The sequence below is a fragment of the Oryctolagus cuniculus genome, unplaced genomic scaffold (genome assembly GCF_964237555.1).
Source record: "Oryctolagus cuniculus unplaced genomic scaffold, mOryCun1.1 SCAFFOLD_139, whole genome shotgun sequence".
Classification (NCBI taxonomy): Eukaryota; Metazoa; Chordata; class Mammalia; order Lagomorpha; family Leporidae; genus Oryctolagus; species Oryctolagus cuniculus.
Window position 1 is genome coordinate 87,274 of NW_027208245.1, and position 16,812 is coordinate 104,085.

General features: G+C 44.8%; 1 protein-coding gene and 1 long non-coding RNA gene across 3 annotated transcripts in view; one reads left to right on the forward strand and one right to left on the reverse strand.

The window, feature by feature from the left end:
• The window catches only part of LOC138848073 (protein sidekick-1-like), a 69,277-nt gene that overhangs the window by 42,724 nt on the left and 9,741 nt on the right, over positions 1-16,812 (forward strand). Inside the window, exons 2-3 of one of the 2 annotated variants that reach the window (XM_070067699.1) lie at positions 13,494-13,613; positions 14,047-15,626. Coding sequence is in view for 1 of the 2 variants with exons in the window: in XM_070067700.1 (XP_069923801.1) it covers positions 13,494-13,613; positions 14,047-14,132 (206 nt within the window). In the remaining variant the exon portion in view is untranslated. The remainder of the gene's footprint in view (positions 1-13,493; positions 13,614-14,046; positions 15,627-16,812) is intronic. The other variant, XM_070067700.1, reaches the window with a different exon arrangement.
• LOC108175928 (uncharacterized) overlaps positions 15,436-16,812 on the reverse strand; it is a 28,799-nt gene continuing 27,422 nt past the window's right edge. The window contains exon 5 of the long non-coding RNA XR_011385926.1: positions 15,436-15,535. This is a non-coding gene — a long non-coding RNA (uncharacterized lncRNA). The remainder of the gene's footprint in view (positions 15,536-16,812) is intronic.

The window sequence follows — 16,812 nt, forward strand, 5'->3', positions numbered from 1 at the left end:
TTTTCCATATTGATCTTTCTGGTGGGGGTGAAATTCACACGTATGCATGTCGGTGAGTGTGACCAGCCTTTTCTACGGAGATCTGATTAGTTTAAGTTTAAAGCCACATTTTAGACATGACTTCAGTAAAGGTTACAGGCACTCTTTGGCTCTTAAATTTCATTTCAGAGCAAGAGGTCCCTAAGGGTTGGTTTGACTTATTTAATTACACCGTATAGAACTTGGGTAATAGTTTTATAAAAATCTTCAAGGCAAATTGTGTGATTTAATACAAAGTGGTAAATTGGTAAACCTTTAACATTTGTGTCATGAGACAAGTGATTGAGATCATGATTAAATAAAGGGGAAAATGTAGGTGTATCATATTTGATGAGGAATGACAATATTTGTGTTTTTGATAAATCTAGAAGGAGTGAAATCTCCCAAGAAACATGATGTACCACTGATCCGAATGATACAACTGTTACGGACTCAACAATGAAAAAGCTTGTTGTCTTCGCAACTAACAATTACTAATGTATTCTAGCTGTAGGAGTGTGCTAGGTGCTGAATCCTAGAGGTGTAATCTGCGCTGGTATAGACCTCTTGTAGTGGGGAGGCAGAACCACATGTACTGATGTAGGTTGTGTGCTTCCATGGTAGCTTACCATGGGCCAGTGAGAGCTTGCAGATATACCTAGCATGTAGAAGGTTATCATTGAGTGCTGCACTAGTCAATCAAAGTGACTTGTCCCCACCCTCTTGGTGAATGGTTAGAAGTCTTGCAAGGTTTAGCTGAGACCCACAGTACTCCTGCAGAGTCACTTAGGACGTTTTGCTACCTTTATCCTGCACAGCATGCAGCGTGTGCTTCTGCCCCCAGCATTTTCAGTCCCTCAATGGTTGTGGAGCACCAGAGGGAGTGCAGGACAGGGAGGTCTGGGACACCCAGCCTCTCAGAGTAGAAAAAAAACTGTGACTTGCAGAATTGATATCATATATGGGGGTCTTCAAATTTATGGAAAATGTGTATTATGAAATAGATTTCATTTTTTGCATGAGAATAAATTTAATTTTTAATTCCAGTTTTCCCTGAACTTTTTGAAGTCTCCTCATAGTAACTAAGTAATATGGATCACCTGTCAGTAGACTTTTGATCTGTAACAGTTTAAACTTTTTTTCCTCTTCTGGTCAAGCCAGAGAAAAGGCAGAAACAAGCCAAAATCAAGTCTTTGGCTGAGACAAGAATCAGTTCTGTTCAGGGACAGTAATGTATTTGCTTCCACACTCCTGACTCTCCTCCCCACCTTGAGGTATCCACCTTGCATGCACATATATGTTATGGAAAACATTCCAGTTCAAAGGAAACTTTTTGTTTTGCCTCTGTTCTTGCAAACGATTTAATATTAGTTTACTTTTTTACATTCATGTGCAAAAGTCTAAGTTCATTTCACTGTTTTTTTCTAATCACAGGCATATGAATATGCACTAAAGCTCATTCACTTCCATAATACTGAGAGCTACACCATTGTCTTGTATCTTCTTGTTTAGGAAGTGGACACTATGTTCCCTTTGGCCAGTTGAAGAGGCCACATTTTATTGTCACCTTCAGTTTTCTTTCCTGTGTAAGATGAATTCATGATAAAAGTATGCTGAATCCCTAGTGTGAGCCAGGAACTACTTTCAGTATTGTGATAAGCCCGTATAGACATGGTGCCTTTCCCTACAGTGGTGTAGTCCGGTAGAAGATGGATAGTTATATGGTAATGTTGGAATGTGATGAGAACTATCAAGAGGGCATTCAGAGGACTGAGTGGTTTAGGAGAGGACATTATTGCATAATGTTGTATTGGAAAGTTTTTTTTTAAACTTTTATTTAATGAATATAAATTTCCAAAGTACAGCTTATGGATTACAATGGCTTCCCCCCCATAACGTCCCTCCCACCCGCAACCCTCCCCTTTCCCACTCCCTCTCCCCTTCCATTCACATCAAGATTCATTTCCGTTTCTCTTTATATACAGAAGATCAGTTTAGCATACATTAAGTAAAGATTTCAACAGTTTGCTCCCACACAGAAACATAAAGTGAAAAATACTGTTTGAGTACTAGTTATAGCATTAAATCTCAATGTACAGCACACTAAGGACAAAGATCCTACATGAGGAGTAAGTGCACAGTGACTCCTGTTGTTGACTTAACCAATTGACACTCTTGTTTATGGCATCAGTAATCACCATAGGCTCTTGTCATGAGCTGCCAAGGCTATGGAAGCCCCCTGAGTTCACCGACTCTGATCATATTTAGACAAGGTTGTAGTCAAAGTGGAAGTTCTGTCCTCTCTTCAGAGAAAGGTACCTCCTTCTTTGATGACCTGTTCTTTCCACTGGGATCTCACTCGCGGAGATCTTTCATTTAGGTTTTTTTTTCCCCAGAGTGTCTTGGCTTTCTATGCCGGAAATACTCTCATGGGCTTTTCAGCCGGATCCACATGCCTTAAGGGCTGATTTTGAGGCCAGAGTGCTGTTTAGGACATCTGCCATTCTATGGGTCTGCTGTGTATCTCACTTCCCATGTTGGATCATTCTCTCCCTTTTTGATTCTATCAGCTAGTATTTGCAGACACTAGTCTTGTTTATGTGATCCCTTTGGTTCTTAGTCCTATCATTATGATCAATTGTGAACAGAGCTTGATCACTGGGACTAGTGAGATGGCATTGGACCATGCCACCTTGATGGGATTGAATTGGAATCCCCTGGTATGTTTCTAATTCTACCGTTTGAGGTAAGTCAGCTTGAGCATGTCCGGAAATGCACATCTCTTCCCTCTCTTATTCCCACTCTTATATTTAACAGTGATCACTTTTCAGTTAAGTTTCAGCACGTAGGAAGAATTGTGTATTGATTACAGTATTCAACCAAAAGTATTAAGTAGAACAAACAAAAAAAATACTAAGAGGGATAACATATCAAGTTGCTCATCAACAGTCAGGGTGAGGGCTGATCAAGTCACCGTTTCTCATAGTGTTCATTTCACTTTAACTGGTTTCCTTTTTGGTGCTCAGTTAGTTGTCACCTATCAAGGAAAACAAGTGGTATTTGTCCCTTTGGGATTGGCTTATTTCACTCAGCATAATGTTTTCCAAATTCCTAACAGGGATCACTTTTCAGTTAAAATGTAAACACCTAAGAATAATTGTGTGTTAATTACAGAGTTCAACCAATGGTACTAGAACAAAAAAAATACTAAAACCGATAAAGTATTACATTGTACATCAACCGTCAGGACAAGAGCTGATCAAGTCACTGTTTCTCATAGTGTCCATTTCATTTCAACAAGTTTCCCCTTTTGTGCTCAGTTAGTTGTCGCCAATCAGGGAGAACATGTGATATTTGTCCCTTTGGGACTGGCTTAATTCACTCAGCATGATGTTTTCCAAATTCCTCCATCTTGTTGCAAATGACCGGGTTTCATTGTTTTTTGACTGCTGTATAGTATTCTATAGAGTACATGTCCCATACTTTCTTTATCCAGTCTACTGTTGATGGGCATTTGGGTTGGTTCCAGGTCTTAGCTATTGTGAATTGAGCTGCAATAAACATTAATGTGCAGACAGCTTGTTTGTTTGCCAATTTCATTTCCTTTGGGTAAATTCCAAGGAGTGTTATGGCTGGGTTGAATGGTAGGGTTATATTCAGGTTTCTGAGGAATCTCCAAACTGACTTCCATAGTGGCTTAACCAATTTGCATTCCCACCAACAGTGGGTTAGTGTCCCTTTTTCCCCACATCCTCTCCAGCATCTATTGTTGGTAGATTTTGACTACAAGAAGTTCCGTGAAAAAGTTATTATAATCTACGTGTCAAATACAGTGTTGTTAATCTCCAGGAAGATCCTGGGAAGTGGTCACCTGCTAGTATACCTATCAGTGTTGACAGTTAACACACACACACATATACACACACACACACACACACTTTCCAAATTGTTATGTGTTATTTGTATATGTTGTAGAAAGAAAATTGGATGCACATTTGAATTATGAGAACAAGTGTCAAAACCAAAAATTAGTAGTTTTCTGTATATTTAAAAGAACAAAGGTCATTTGGTAGGTATTCAGGCAGATGCTTGTATTTTGTCCTCTGTAAAGATGTACTTTTTAATAATGCACTTAATATTGCCTGTGGTGAGGACTGTTTTTTTTTTCTTTTTTAAACAAATGCAGAACCTGTGTAGATTAGTGATCTGCCTGCACATGACTGTATGCAGTACAATCCCATGTGAGACCCATTCACTGATGTGCCATAGCACTGTCCAATTGCTGTGAGGTTTCTAAATGCTTGTTCTTAATTACAATATCAATATGAGTGTGGAAATGGTATCAATTTATGGTCATACTTTGACCGGCAATGTTAATTTTATCCTCACAAAAAGTCCTGTATTTGTACACTTAGTTCTGTGTTTGTACATACAGACTTGCCATCAACTTATATAGCAAAAATATTACTCTGATTGTGGGCACAGCCTCAGCTGCCTGCTAATGCCTTGGTGGCTGTGAACACAGTATCCTTCAAGTATGGGTTCCAGTCCTTGGTTCCTGACTACATCATGGGGATTAGAAGCCTGCAGGGCCTGGCCTGAGTGAGTATAGCAGCTTTATTGACAACATTGACTCCTTCATTCATTCAACAAATAGTGCCTGAGAGGATGACATTTCAAGAGGGAAAGGAGTGAACTACACAGCTCTGCAGAGAAAGAACTTTCCAGAAAGAATAAATAGCAGAATGAATTGCTTGAGATCTGAGAGATGCGGTCAGGGGCACCACATCATTCAGAGCCTTTTGGGGTGCATTGTGTGGAGCAGGATGACAAACAGTTGGAAGACACTGAGTCAGGGTAGAAACAACATGATTGTACTTAAGCACTAAGGTCACGAGTAGCATGACGTGATTGTGTGTTGAGAACAGCACGCAGGGGACAGAGATGAAATCACAAAGATCAGTTAGGAGGCCACTTAAATGATCCAATGAAAGGGAATGAAGTTGATGGCTCAGATGGCAGCCATAGAGATGGTGGAAGCGTTGAATTAGGGATATATTTTATTTGCCTTTTATCTTCTAGTGTTTCTTTACAGAGAACTATATGGTATGTAATGATCTGTAGTCACCCTACTGTACAATAGAACCCCAGAACTCATTCCAATCTAGCTGGAACCTAGTACTCATCCATCTACCTTTCCCCATCACTCCCACCTCACTTTGCTCCCCATCCTCTGGTAACCACTATTATATACACAATTTCTATGAGATTACCTGTTTTTTTTTTTTTTTTAAGACTCCACAAAGACTTTTTTTAGAGTGAGATCAAGTCATAGTTCTCTCTGTTTGATTTATTTCACTTACACAATGACCTCCAGTTCATGTTGTTGCAAATGAAAAGATTTCGATTTTTATAGCTAAGTAATATTCCATTATTTATAGGTATCATATTTTCCTTATATATTTATCAGTATTCCAGTACTTAGATTTTGTCTTATGTCTTGGCTATTGTGAATAATGCTTCAATAAACATGGCAGTGCAGATGCCTTTTCAATGGACATATTTCATTTCCCCTGGATATATATACCGAGGGGTAGAACTGCTGGATCATATGGTAGTTCTACTTTTTGGTTTTTTGAGGAACTTCCATACTGTTTTCCAAGATGGCTGTAGTAATCTGCATTCCTACCAGCAGTGTGCAGAGCTTCTCTTTTCTCCACATTCTTGCCAAACCCTTTAATATTTTGCCATTTTTGGAAGGTTTGTTTGAAAGACAGAGTTGCAGAAAGAGGGCGAGGGGGAGAAGGTGGGGAGTAGAGAGAGAGAGAGAGAGAGATCAATCTTCCATCCACTGATTCACTCCCCAGAAGAACGCAATGGCTGGAGCTGGGCCAATCCAAAGCCAAGAGGCAGGAGCTTCTTCCTGGTCTCCCAAGAAGGTGCAGAGGCCCAAGCACTTGAGCCATCTGCTGCTGCCTTCCCAGGAACATTAGCAGGAAGCTGGATCAGAAGTAGAGCATCCAGGACTTGAACTGGTGCCCAGAAGGGATGCTGGAGATGCAGGTGCAGGCTTAACATATTATGCCACATTGCCATCATGCTGGGGAAAAATTTTAAAGGTAGTTTTTTAACATATAATATGACCTAACATGCATTTAATAATCATTGTTTTTGAAAGTTTATCAGCCTCCCCTTTTTGTATGAGTATTTGTTTTACACGTGCTTGTGCACGTATCTATACCTTTGTCTATGAGTTTTCTCATTGCGGACAGCTATTTGGAGTTATTTTTATTTTTAGTTACATGTTCTTCCATCACTGTTCTGGGGAATGCTGGATGGAATGGTTACTTTCATTTCTCTTTTTCTCCATCATGATTGTTTCCTGCAGTCCCATTTATTCTTGTCAAGTTTTCCTTCATGCCATCAATCTGCCTCATTTGTGTATCCATCCTGTTTCTTTTTCTTTCTTTCAGGGCTGCGAAGAGCCATAGATGGTCTTTTATTTGGTTGGTTTTCATTCTTGATGCATGTACAAACCACTGGAGTATGCATTTTTGAATCTTATAGATGTCTTCCAGATAGAGCTTTATATTATTATGAAGATATTTGTCATTTGGGCAGCTCAGAAAGACTTTCTCCATGCGGCTCTCTGCTCACCTTTTATATTTTGCAGACAGCAGCTTGTCAGTTGACTTGGTATTCATGTCTCTTTAGTTGCCGCATTCTGTAATCACAGAAATTCTGCTGTTAATGGCACATCTCTGGTTTGAGGGTATGCTCTAGAAATTGCTGGTGGTTGCTGACCCTATTATTTTGGAATGTATACTGAGTCTGTAGCTTCAAGTGATTGTATTTCATGTAGTATTCCATACACAGTTCTGTAAATGTGTCAGCTTAGCAAACATTTATTCAGTGTTCATGAGGTGTTATAAGTAATACTGTGTGGTCAATATGCTGTCTCTATAAGAATAACGATTTATAATGGAAGACAGACATTAAACTACTGAATAAAACTCATTATAGCGCTACAGATAGTGTTAAGTGCTGTGAAAACAAAAAAGCAGTGTATGAAGATGGAGCTAGAGGTACTGAATGCAGGTCAGAAAAGGCTCTTGGGGAGGTGACATTCTAGCACAGCTGTTCGATGTGAGGGACTACACCCAGTTTATGGAAGAGAGCAGCAAGCGCAGAGTGCATGAAGCAGAGCCTGGTGACTGAGGGTCACAGAAAGATCTGAGTGGCAGATGCTAGTTAGCTGGTGGGTGAGGTTGGAGAAGTAGCAGGGGTACTTCAAGAAGCTGATACGATACGGTGAAGGGTTTGGATTTTATTTTACGTCTAAGTCCATGGAGAATTTTCAGTAGAGTAGGCTGTGCGTTGGTTTGTGTTTGTCTTAAAAAAAAGTCATCCTGGTTGCTCTCTGGGGAATAGATTGTAGGCTTGCAAGGCAGAGAATTTGAGACTCTTAAAGCAGTCTTTGTGAGCAGCATAAGTAGACTTGGGCTGTAAAAGTTGGCCTGAAGCTGGAGAGAAGTAGCAATGCTTGGATTAAGTCTTGAAGGTAGAGCAAATAAGCGTGTTATTAGATGGATACTGAGAAAAAGAAGCAAACCCAATTTTGGCCAGACAATGAAGTGAATTACATTGGATTACTGACAAGTGGAAGACTCAGAGAAAAGCAGGTTTGCAGGGAGAAAATATGGAGTTCCATTTTGGGATTGTTATGGACTCTTCATGGATTTCCCTACCTTCCCTTTCTTTGGAGGCAGTGACAGGTACAGGAGCTGAAGAGTGGGCAACCAGACTAGAGGTGAAGGAGGCAGTGGGACTGAGAGCTGCATAGGCAGCCAATGAAGTTGGTTATATATTCAGGAGATTGAGCAACCAAGTAAATATATTGAGGTTACAACAAACTATGTTTATTATTGACAGATAAGGAATTTATAAATATAGAATGAGGAAGATTAAAAAGAATTTGAAGATGTCAGACAGGAATTGGAAATTTAAAGTAAATTCATGGTTTTTAAAACATGAATATAAATGTAGATACTGAAAATCTATGCATATGACACCACTTTAAAAGTTTGTAGAAAATGGAATTAAGAGATAAGTTTATTTTGATGCGAAAAGTTTGAAATCCATGCATATGGGAAGTCCTCAGAATGGTCATGGAAGATGTCTACAATCAAAAATAGCTAGATGAATTTGTAAATTCTGTCATCTCCTAAGAGGGAAATCAAAGTTCCTTGAAGGAACAGTTGATTGCAGGGTATGTGTAATGAGCCTGGGAAATATATTTCTCTAAGGAATTGAAGAACTCTTCAGGGGCCGGTGCTGTGGCTTAGTAGGTAAAGCTACCACCTGTGGCGCCAGTATCCCATATGGGTGCCGGTTTGGGTCCCAGCTGCTAGATTCAGTTCTCTGCTAATGTGCCTGGGAAAGCAGTGAAAGATGGCTCAAGTCCTTGGACCCCTTTATCCATGTGAGAGACCTGGAAGAAGCTCCTGGCTTTGGATTGGCAAAATTCTGGTCATTGTGGCCATTTCTGGAGTGAACCAGTGGATGGAAGATTCTCATTCTCTCTCTCATTCTCTCTCTCTCTCTCTCTCTCTCTCTCTCTCTCTCATCTCTCTCTCATCTCTCTCTTGTCTCTCTCTCTCTGTCTCTCTTCTCTCTCTTTCTTTCTCTGGCTCTCTAACTCTACCTTTCAAATAAATAAATAAATCTTAAAAAAAATTCTTTCAGAGTGATAGGGTGTGTCATGAAGATGCAGAAGTTAGCTTGAAGGAGCGCACACTGGCCAGATACTGGATAATTTCAGCACTAAAGTAAATGTTGATGTTGTATACGAATAAGTGAGAGATAAGAAAAATTTCTTCTTTACAGCGGGGCGTTTTGTTAATGATGAAGAAGTGGGTAGTTCAAAAAAAAAAGTCATTATTTGGCATCTACCATAATGATACTTGATTCAGATGAAAGTTACAAATGGATCCTGATGTTGGTGGGAAGAAGTTAGATGAGACATTGAATGCTGTGTAGTATTGGGTTATCTCCCCGTAAAATGGGTAGTTAAAAAAACAAGTCATTATTTGGCGTCTACCATAATGATAGTTGATTCATATGGAAGTTACAAATGGATCTTGATGTTGGTGGGAAGAAGTTTGATGAGACATTGAATGCTGTGTAGTATTGGGTTATCTCCCCACAAAATGCTTATGATTTACAGAGGAAAATCTGGTGACCAGATGATCTAGGTTAACCTCACCAGTCGTGACATACGTTGACATCATGTGATTCTTGATGAGAAAAGCTGAGAAAAGGTTAGTGTGATTTCTGAGGTTTTTCTGATAAAATGCCAACATGAGTTTGACTTTGAGGACACCTTTACAGTTTTTGCTTGAGGGACATCCTAAAGAGTGAAAGATTGGAACTCTTGAGAATTGTCAATATCACAAAGGTGGGGAAACACTGAGCAGCTATTTGAGAATAAAAGAGGTACAGCAAGGGAATGCCACATTTGATGCTGGGCAGCAAGTGCAAGGGCTGCTGTTGACAGGCACAGCGTGTGCAGAGGACCTCTAGATTGGACTGACAGTGTGGTATCAGTTTCCTTATTCAGCTAGTGATCTGAGGTTCCAGAGGTGAATATTCTCTTGTGGAACGTTTACTCTGGTGAACATAGGGCAGATCAGCCCTTATGTCAGAAACTTGCTCTCTAAGAGTAATGAGAATGGGTGCAGTTAGATAAAGAAGGTGATTGGAACAGATGTGGTAAAACGTTAATGATGGAGACATTACAGTTCAGGGGATGCAGTTCCTTGTAGCATCCTTGAACCATGGCCAGCTATTTGTGTGGAGGTGAGGTGATGGCGGAGAGTTGGGTTTAGTACATATCAAGGTCTTTAAGGTTCCTGTGATAGAGAAACAGAGGAGGAGAGGATGAGTACTGGGCACCTGGTGGGGGGCCTGATAGTGCCAGACAGTAGAATCTATACTGAGTAGGGATTGAGAGAGGACACGCATGAGGAGGGAACTGTGGAGATGTTACGAGAGTGATTGGAGGGGCCAGTACCGTGGCTCACTTGGTTAACCCTCTGCCTGCATTACCAGCATCCTGTATGGACGCCGGGTTATAGTCCTGGTTGCTCCTGGATCATGTAAGAACCCTTGGTTTAAGACTCAAGTATGGCCGGCGCCGTGGCTCAATAGGCTAATCCTCCGCCTTGCAGCGCCGGCACATCGGGTTCTAGTCCCGGTCGGGGCGCCAGATTCTGTCCCGGTTGCTCCTCTTCAAGGCCAGCTCTCTGCTGTGGCCCGGGAGTGCAGTGGAGGATGGCCCAAGTGCTTGGGCCCTGCACCCCATGGGAGACCAGGAGAAGCACCTGGCTCCTGCCAGCGGATCAGCGCAATGCGCCGGCCGTGGCAGCCATTGGAGGGTGAACCAACGGCAAAAGGAAGAGCTTTCTCTCTGTCTCTCTCTCTCTCTCTCTCACTGTCCACTCTGCCTGTAAAAAATTTAAAAAAAAAAAGACTCAAGTGTGCTGTCTTGAAGCACACTGCTTCTCTATTCTGTAGTGTGAACTCCAGGTCATTATTATGTAATTGTTAGCAGTCTTAATAGGTAAAAAAAGGCTGTGTTCTCTTTGATGGGTGCTCTTGTTACTCACGCCTCCTACCTAGGCTAGAAAGCAGAGTACCTTTAGATGTTTCTACATGCATGTGGAGCGACTCAGCTTTTTCTCTTTATAGCTTTGGTATAACTAGAATCTTCCCTCTCTGCCACCTTTGTTCCATGGCCCTGCTGCAGATTATTGTCATCCTTTGCCTCTTATTCTTGTTCTGCTCATCCTCCTCAAAAGCACCAGTCGTTTGACCAATACATGCACTCAGTAAATGGAGAGAATACAGGGAGGCACTTTGAACACGTAGGGGCATTTCTCTTATCAAATGCCTGACACGGGAATGTTACTGCTGATCTTGCTCTGATTAGATTTCTTTCTTCTTTCTTTCTTTTTTAATGATTTATTTTCTTAAAAGTCAGAGTTACACAGAGAGAGAAGGAGAGGACGAGAGAGAGGCAGAGGGAGAGGTCTTCCGTCTGCTGGTTCATTCCCCAGATGGCTGCAATGGCTGGAGCTGCTGCAATCTGAAGCCAGGAGCCAGGAGTTTCTTCCAGGTCTCTCACATGGGTGCAGGGGCCCAAGGACTTGAGCCATCTTCTACTGCTTTCCCAGGCCACAGCAGAGAGCTGGATTGGAAGTGGAGCAGCTGAGGCTCATGCCTGCACTGCAGGCAGTGGCTTTACCTGCTACACCACAGCGCTTACCTGCTAGATTTCCTCTTTCTAACATAGGCAGTACAGTACTGTCCTTTTGAGAGGAACAAAGGTTGTAAACCTCACATGTGAAATGAGAAGTTGTGTAAGAAGACCTTCAGGGGCAGGTATTTGATGTTGGATGGCATTAAGAAGCTGCTTGGAACACCTGCATCCCATATGGTATTCCCTGTTTCAAGTCCTGGTGTTGCTACTTTACTCAAAAAAAAAAAAAGAGATAAGGTTTTTCATTTGAAAGGCAGAGAGACAGAGAGGGAGAGAGATAGATCGATCTTCCATCCACTGGTTCACTCCCCAAATGGCCTCAGTGGTGGCTGGGACTGGGCCAGGCCAAAGTCAAGAGCCAGGAGCTTCATCTGGGTATCCCACAAGAGTGGTAGGGCCCAAGCACTTGGGCCATCTGTATTGCCTTCCCAGGCAATTAGGAGGGAGCTGGTCCAGAAATGGAGCATCTGGGACTGGAAGTGGTACCCATATGGGATGCTGGCGTTGCAGGGGGCAGCTTTACCCACAACACCACAGTGCCAACACCTAGTGCTGCTTATGATGCAGCTCCTAGCTGATGTATCTAACATTGAGAAATGAGAGAAAAAGTACCAACATGATAACGTGCACGTAGAAAATGTCAACAGTGACCTCAGATGCTGCCTTTCTGTATTCTGTCTTGCTTTGTGGAAGATAGGATTTGTCACATTTCAAACACATTCCATAGGTTAAATGCAGGGCTAGACTGTGAAGGGTGGTGACTTGCAAGCAGACCTGTGTTCTGTGGAGAACTGTGTAGATCACAGGTGTTCCGTGTCCTTGTGCAAGTGGATACGTAAGAGTCTGAATAAATAAATTGCAAAGATTTCCTGATGCGTGAGTCAGAGAATACGCCAGACAGAATGTTTGTAAGGAAGAAGAGAAGGAATGTGTACCAGAATCTTTTCTAAGTTAAACTCTTTTTCAAATTCTGTGTTAATAGGGTATGTAGTGCATATAATATCAAATTCTACACAAACTCTAGTAGTTGGTCTTGATGCAGTATTTTATTTACAGCTATGTCTTCCTTTTTTAAATTTTTTACTTTTTTCGATCTTTCTTATTTTTCATTGAGAGTTACACATGGAGAGGATGAGAGGCAGAGTGAGAGGAGAGAGAGGGAGGTCTCCCATCTGCTGGTCCACTACCCTGTTGGCTGCAAAGGGCGGAGCTGAGCGGATCTGAAGCCAGGAACCAGGAGCCAGGAGCCTCCCCGGGGTCTCCTGCATGGGTGCAGGGGCCCAAGGAGTTGGGCCATCTTCTGCTGCATTCCCAGACCGCAGCAGAGAGCTGCTTCGGAAGTACAGCAGCCGGGACTCGAACCGGAGCCCATATGGGATGCCGGCACTGTGGGCGGTGGCTTTACCCGCTACCGCACAGCGCTGGTCCCTCCCGGAAGCTGTTCCCCGTGGGATCCAGCTGTCTGCTGACGTACCTGGGAAAGCAGAGGGAGATGGCCCAAGGACGTAGGCCCCTGAACCCAGAAGGGAGCACCGGATAAAGTCCCTGGCATCTGCTTTGGCCTGGCCCAGCCCCGGCCTTTGTAGTCACCTGGGGGGTTGATCCCCCAGATGGACGCTCTGGCGAGAAAGAGCGCTCGTGATGCCGCTTGCATTGCTTCTCTCCCCATGCGGCTTCAACAGCATGCGCTGTGCCAAACAGAAGCCAGGGGGCAGGAGCTCCATTGAGGACTCCCAGGAGGCAGGGAAGTGGGGTGCAGAGTACCTGGGCCACCAGCGGCTGCCCCGCCTGGGTAAAGCCTGGAGGGGCGGGACTGGAAGTGACCCTGGGGGCGCTGGACGCGGGATGTCGCAGTGCGCAGATGCGTCCCGTTGCGCCATGGCGACGGCCAGTGAGGAGTGCGCCTGCGCCTGGCGCTGTGACCTGGAAGTGCACCCGCAGGCGCATCTGCAGCTGTGCTGGTGCTCAGGTAGGAGTCAGCGTCGTGTCCGCTCCTGCCCAGCGCTGGCACAAGCCTTGAGGAGCCATCCTCGACGCTGGTGGCCCACCCTGAGGAGACACAGTGAGTGCCCCCCCCCAGGTTCAGGCCGGGTTCAGATGAGGCTGCAGTCTGAGGCGGCCGCATCAGTTATCTTGGGCTTCGGGAAATTTCTAGGTGCAGTCTTTTGCTTCGGCCCCTTCTGGAAGACTACACCTCAAGACTGCGTTCATGTTCCAGAGACACAGAAACGGCCTTCCTGCGGAGAGTTTGGCGTGGTGGCCTTCCTGTCACTGGGTAGGCGGGGCCCAGGGTGCAGAGCGGGGGTGGGGTGTGTGTGTGAAGGGTAGCTGGGATAGAAGGTGGAGGAGAGGGTGTAGGGGGGAGGTGGGAGGAGGGAGCGAGGGGGAAGGATGAAAAAGTGGCGTGCAGGTGTGGAGGCGAGGAAGGTAGGGGCAGAAACCCTCTTGGGGCAGAGGGAAGGGAGGGGGAGAGTGACAGGCATCCCGGTGAGTGTGTGGTTGAGCGTGGGGTGGGGAGAGGAAGAACTTTTCCCACGGCCCCGGTTTTCTGCCCCTGGCGGGAAATAGCCTTGGCCGCATCCGTGAGAAGAGGCCTTGATCACGGCCTTTCTTCTCCGGGTTGTTCGGCAGTGTAAGGTGTGTGTGCGCAGGAAAACGGGCATGGGGCGCTCGAATTAATTTGCACCTAATCCGGTGACTTTCCACAGACAGCACACAGGGAGGAGAAAGCAGAAGCTTAGAGAAACCCCAAGAATCCCTCTTTGCTCTGTTCCAGCCTGCCCCAAGATTCTGACACCTCATAGTAAGTACGCGACTTTTTTCTATTTAAAGACTGGTTTGAAGGGCAGAGTTATAGATGAGGCGGTGAGGGAGAGATCTTCAGTGTGTGGGCTCACCCCGCCCAGGTGCCAGGTGGCTACAATGGCCGGTGCTTGACCAGGCCGGAGCCCAAGCCAGGTACTGTATCCAGTACTCCGGTGTGGGTTCGGGGGCCCAAGTCCTTGGGCCACTTCCTTTGCTTTCCTAGGCGTTTGAGGAGACAGCGGGATCACAAGTGGGAAAAGCCTGGGTGGGGCGGCGGTCGGAGCCATGGCTTGGCGGGTGAAGCAGCCTGCAGTACCAGCATTCCATATGTGTGTTGGTTCGAGTCCCAGCAGCTCCACTTCCGTTCCAGCTCTCTGCTGTGGCCAGGCAAAGCAGTTGAAGACCTGTGTGGGAGTCCTGGAGGAAGCTCCTGGCTCCTGGCTTCATATCCACTCAGCTCTTTCTGTGGATGGTTGGCCGTGGTGGCCTTCCTGTCACTGGGTGCGTGGGGCCCGAGGTGCAGAGAGCAGGGAGGGTGTGTGTGTTTGAGGGGTAGTTGGGATAGAAAGTGGAGGAGGGAGGGGCTCAAGGGGGACGCGGGAGGAGAGAGGAAGGGAGGAGAATGAAAAGGTGATGTGTAGGTGTGGAGGTGAGGAAGGGAGGGGCAGAAACCCGCGTGGAGGAGAGGAAAGGGAGGTGGAGAGTGACAGGAGTCCTGGTGGGTGTGGGTGGTGGCGGGGTTTGGGAGAGGAAGAACTTTTCCCATGGCCTCGGTTGCGTCTTGGGTGTTTTCTGTCCCTGGCCAGCAGTAGCCTTGGTCGCGTCCTTGAGAAGAGGACCTTGACTCACGGCCTCTCTTCTCCAGGTTGTTCGGAAGTGTAAGGTGTGTGTGCAGGAAAACGGGCATGGGGCGCTCGAATTAATTTGCACAGAATCTGGTGAATTTTCACAGACTGCACACAGACAGCTTGATCACAAGTGGGAACAGCCTGGGTTGTTGGGGGTTTGGGGGTGTGGGGCGGGCAGAGCCATGGCATAGTCAGTGAAGCCACCGCCAGCTGTACCAGCATTCCGTATAGGTGTCTTCCTTTTCTGTGATACTTTTCTCTCCTTCCCCTGACAGAGGTAAGTATCCAGAGCTTTTGGATGTATTTCATTACAGAAATATTTCTGTTACACACTCTTTATATATGTAAAGTACTTACCCATTTAATCACCATTTATTTGCTGTGTACCTATTTCATGCAAGACTGTGAGCTTGTCCAGGGCAGGACTTTATCTCTCTGCTTTCATTCCTGTAGTCTCTGGTCACAGTTGGTATTTGATATATGCAGAACTAACAGTGCCCTCACTGCTGCGTCTTGGGACAGGAAGTGATGGTTAATGAAGGCTCTGGTCACAAGAATAAAGGTCGGAGGGACAAGAAAGGATGTTTAACAGAATCAGCATTAATGAAGCACTTTCAGTTGTCAGGCTTCTTAAGGTACCATTGTCTCATTTCTAAATAACAACACAAGGAGGGGAAGCAAGAGGTTTTTTTGTTTGTTTGTTTTTGTTTTTTTGAATTATACCACATTGTCCTGTCTAATTCTCTTCAAAGGTCTGTGAGGGAGGCACTTCTGATAGCCTTATAAATATTAGTTAAAGGAAGTGGGAACCTGCCCTAGGCCATATATCAAGATCAGTGAAGTTCCAGTTTAAATCCTGCTTTGCTTGCCCCAGAGCTGTGTCCCTCCTGGGGTTGGAACCTCAGCTTCCATCGGTTCCAGAGTTGGGGTATCAGAGAGGTGGTAGCTGGAGAAAACCAGTGGTCCTAGTCTTTGGGCTTGTCTGTGTGTGGAGCATAAATAACTACAGGGACTTGAGCTGTGTCACTAAGGACCCTTCTTGCTAATGCTGTGGCCTCATGCTGTGATTTGTTAACATAGGTCTTGTGTCCTGGTTCACACCAGTGGGGAGTCTTGAGCTGTTGGCGGGGGGCGGGGGGGTCTGAGGGGAGGGTACCTTGCCACCCTGGGACTGGAACTGACTTTTAAGAGGGACCTTGAGGTATGAAAGGAGATTTGCTGGTAGGGTTAGGACCAGAGGGTTTGAGGAGTCCTCAAGGTCCCTGGTGATTAGTCTTTTTAAAATTTATTTATTATTTATTTCAAAGGAAGAAAGAAATATTTCATGCGTTAGTTTACTTCCCTAATGCCCTCAACAGCTGGAAAGGTATGTGAAGCCAGGGTCTGGGAACTCAATCCAAGTCTCCCATGTGAGTGGCAGGGATGTAAGTACTTGAGCCATCACCTGCTGCCTCCCAGGTTGGAATAGTAGGAAGCTGGAATCAGGACTTCAGCCAGGACTTGATCCTGGGCACTCTAACATGAGCTGTGGGGATTGCAGTAGAGGCTTAGTCGCCATACCAAAAGCCCATCCCTGATTAGTCTTCAGTTCCCTCCTTCAAAGTGTGGCTGGCTAGTTGGGAGGGGTTTACCTCACCACTGCTAACTGGGCCTGCTGCACAATTTTGTGAGGACCTTGTTCCAAAGGCAGGGATAAAGGGCCACTAAAGATACTAAAACATAAAGCTCTTTCCTTTCTTCCACCTACCTCCTTGGCTCAGACTCATGCTCTTTTGATTGGCTTACAAAACACAAGTTCAAAGACAGAGTTTTGAGGATTTT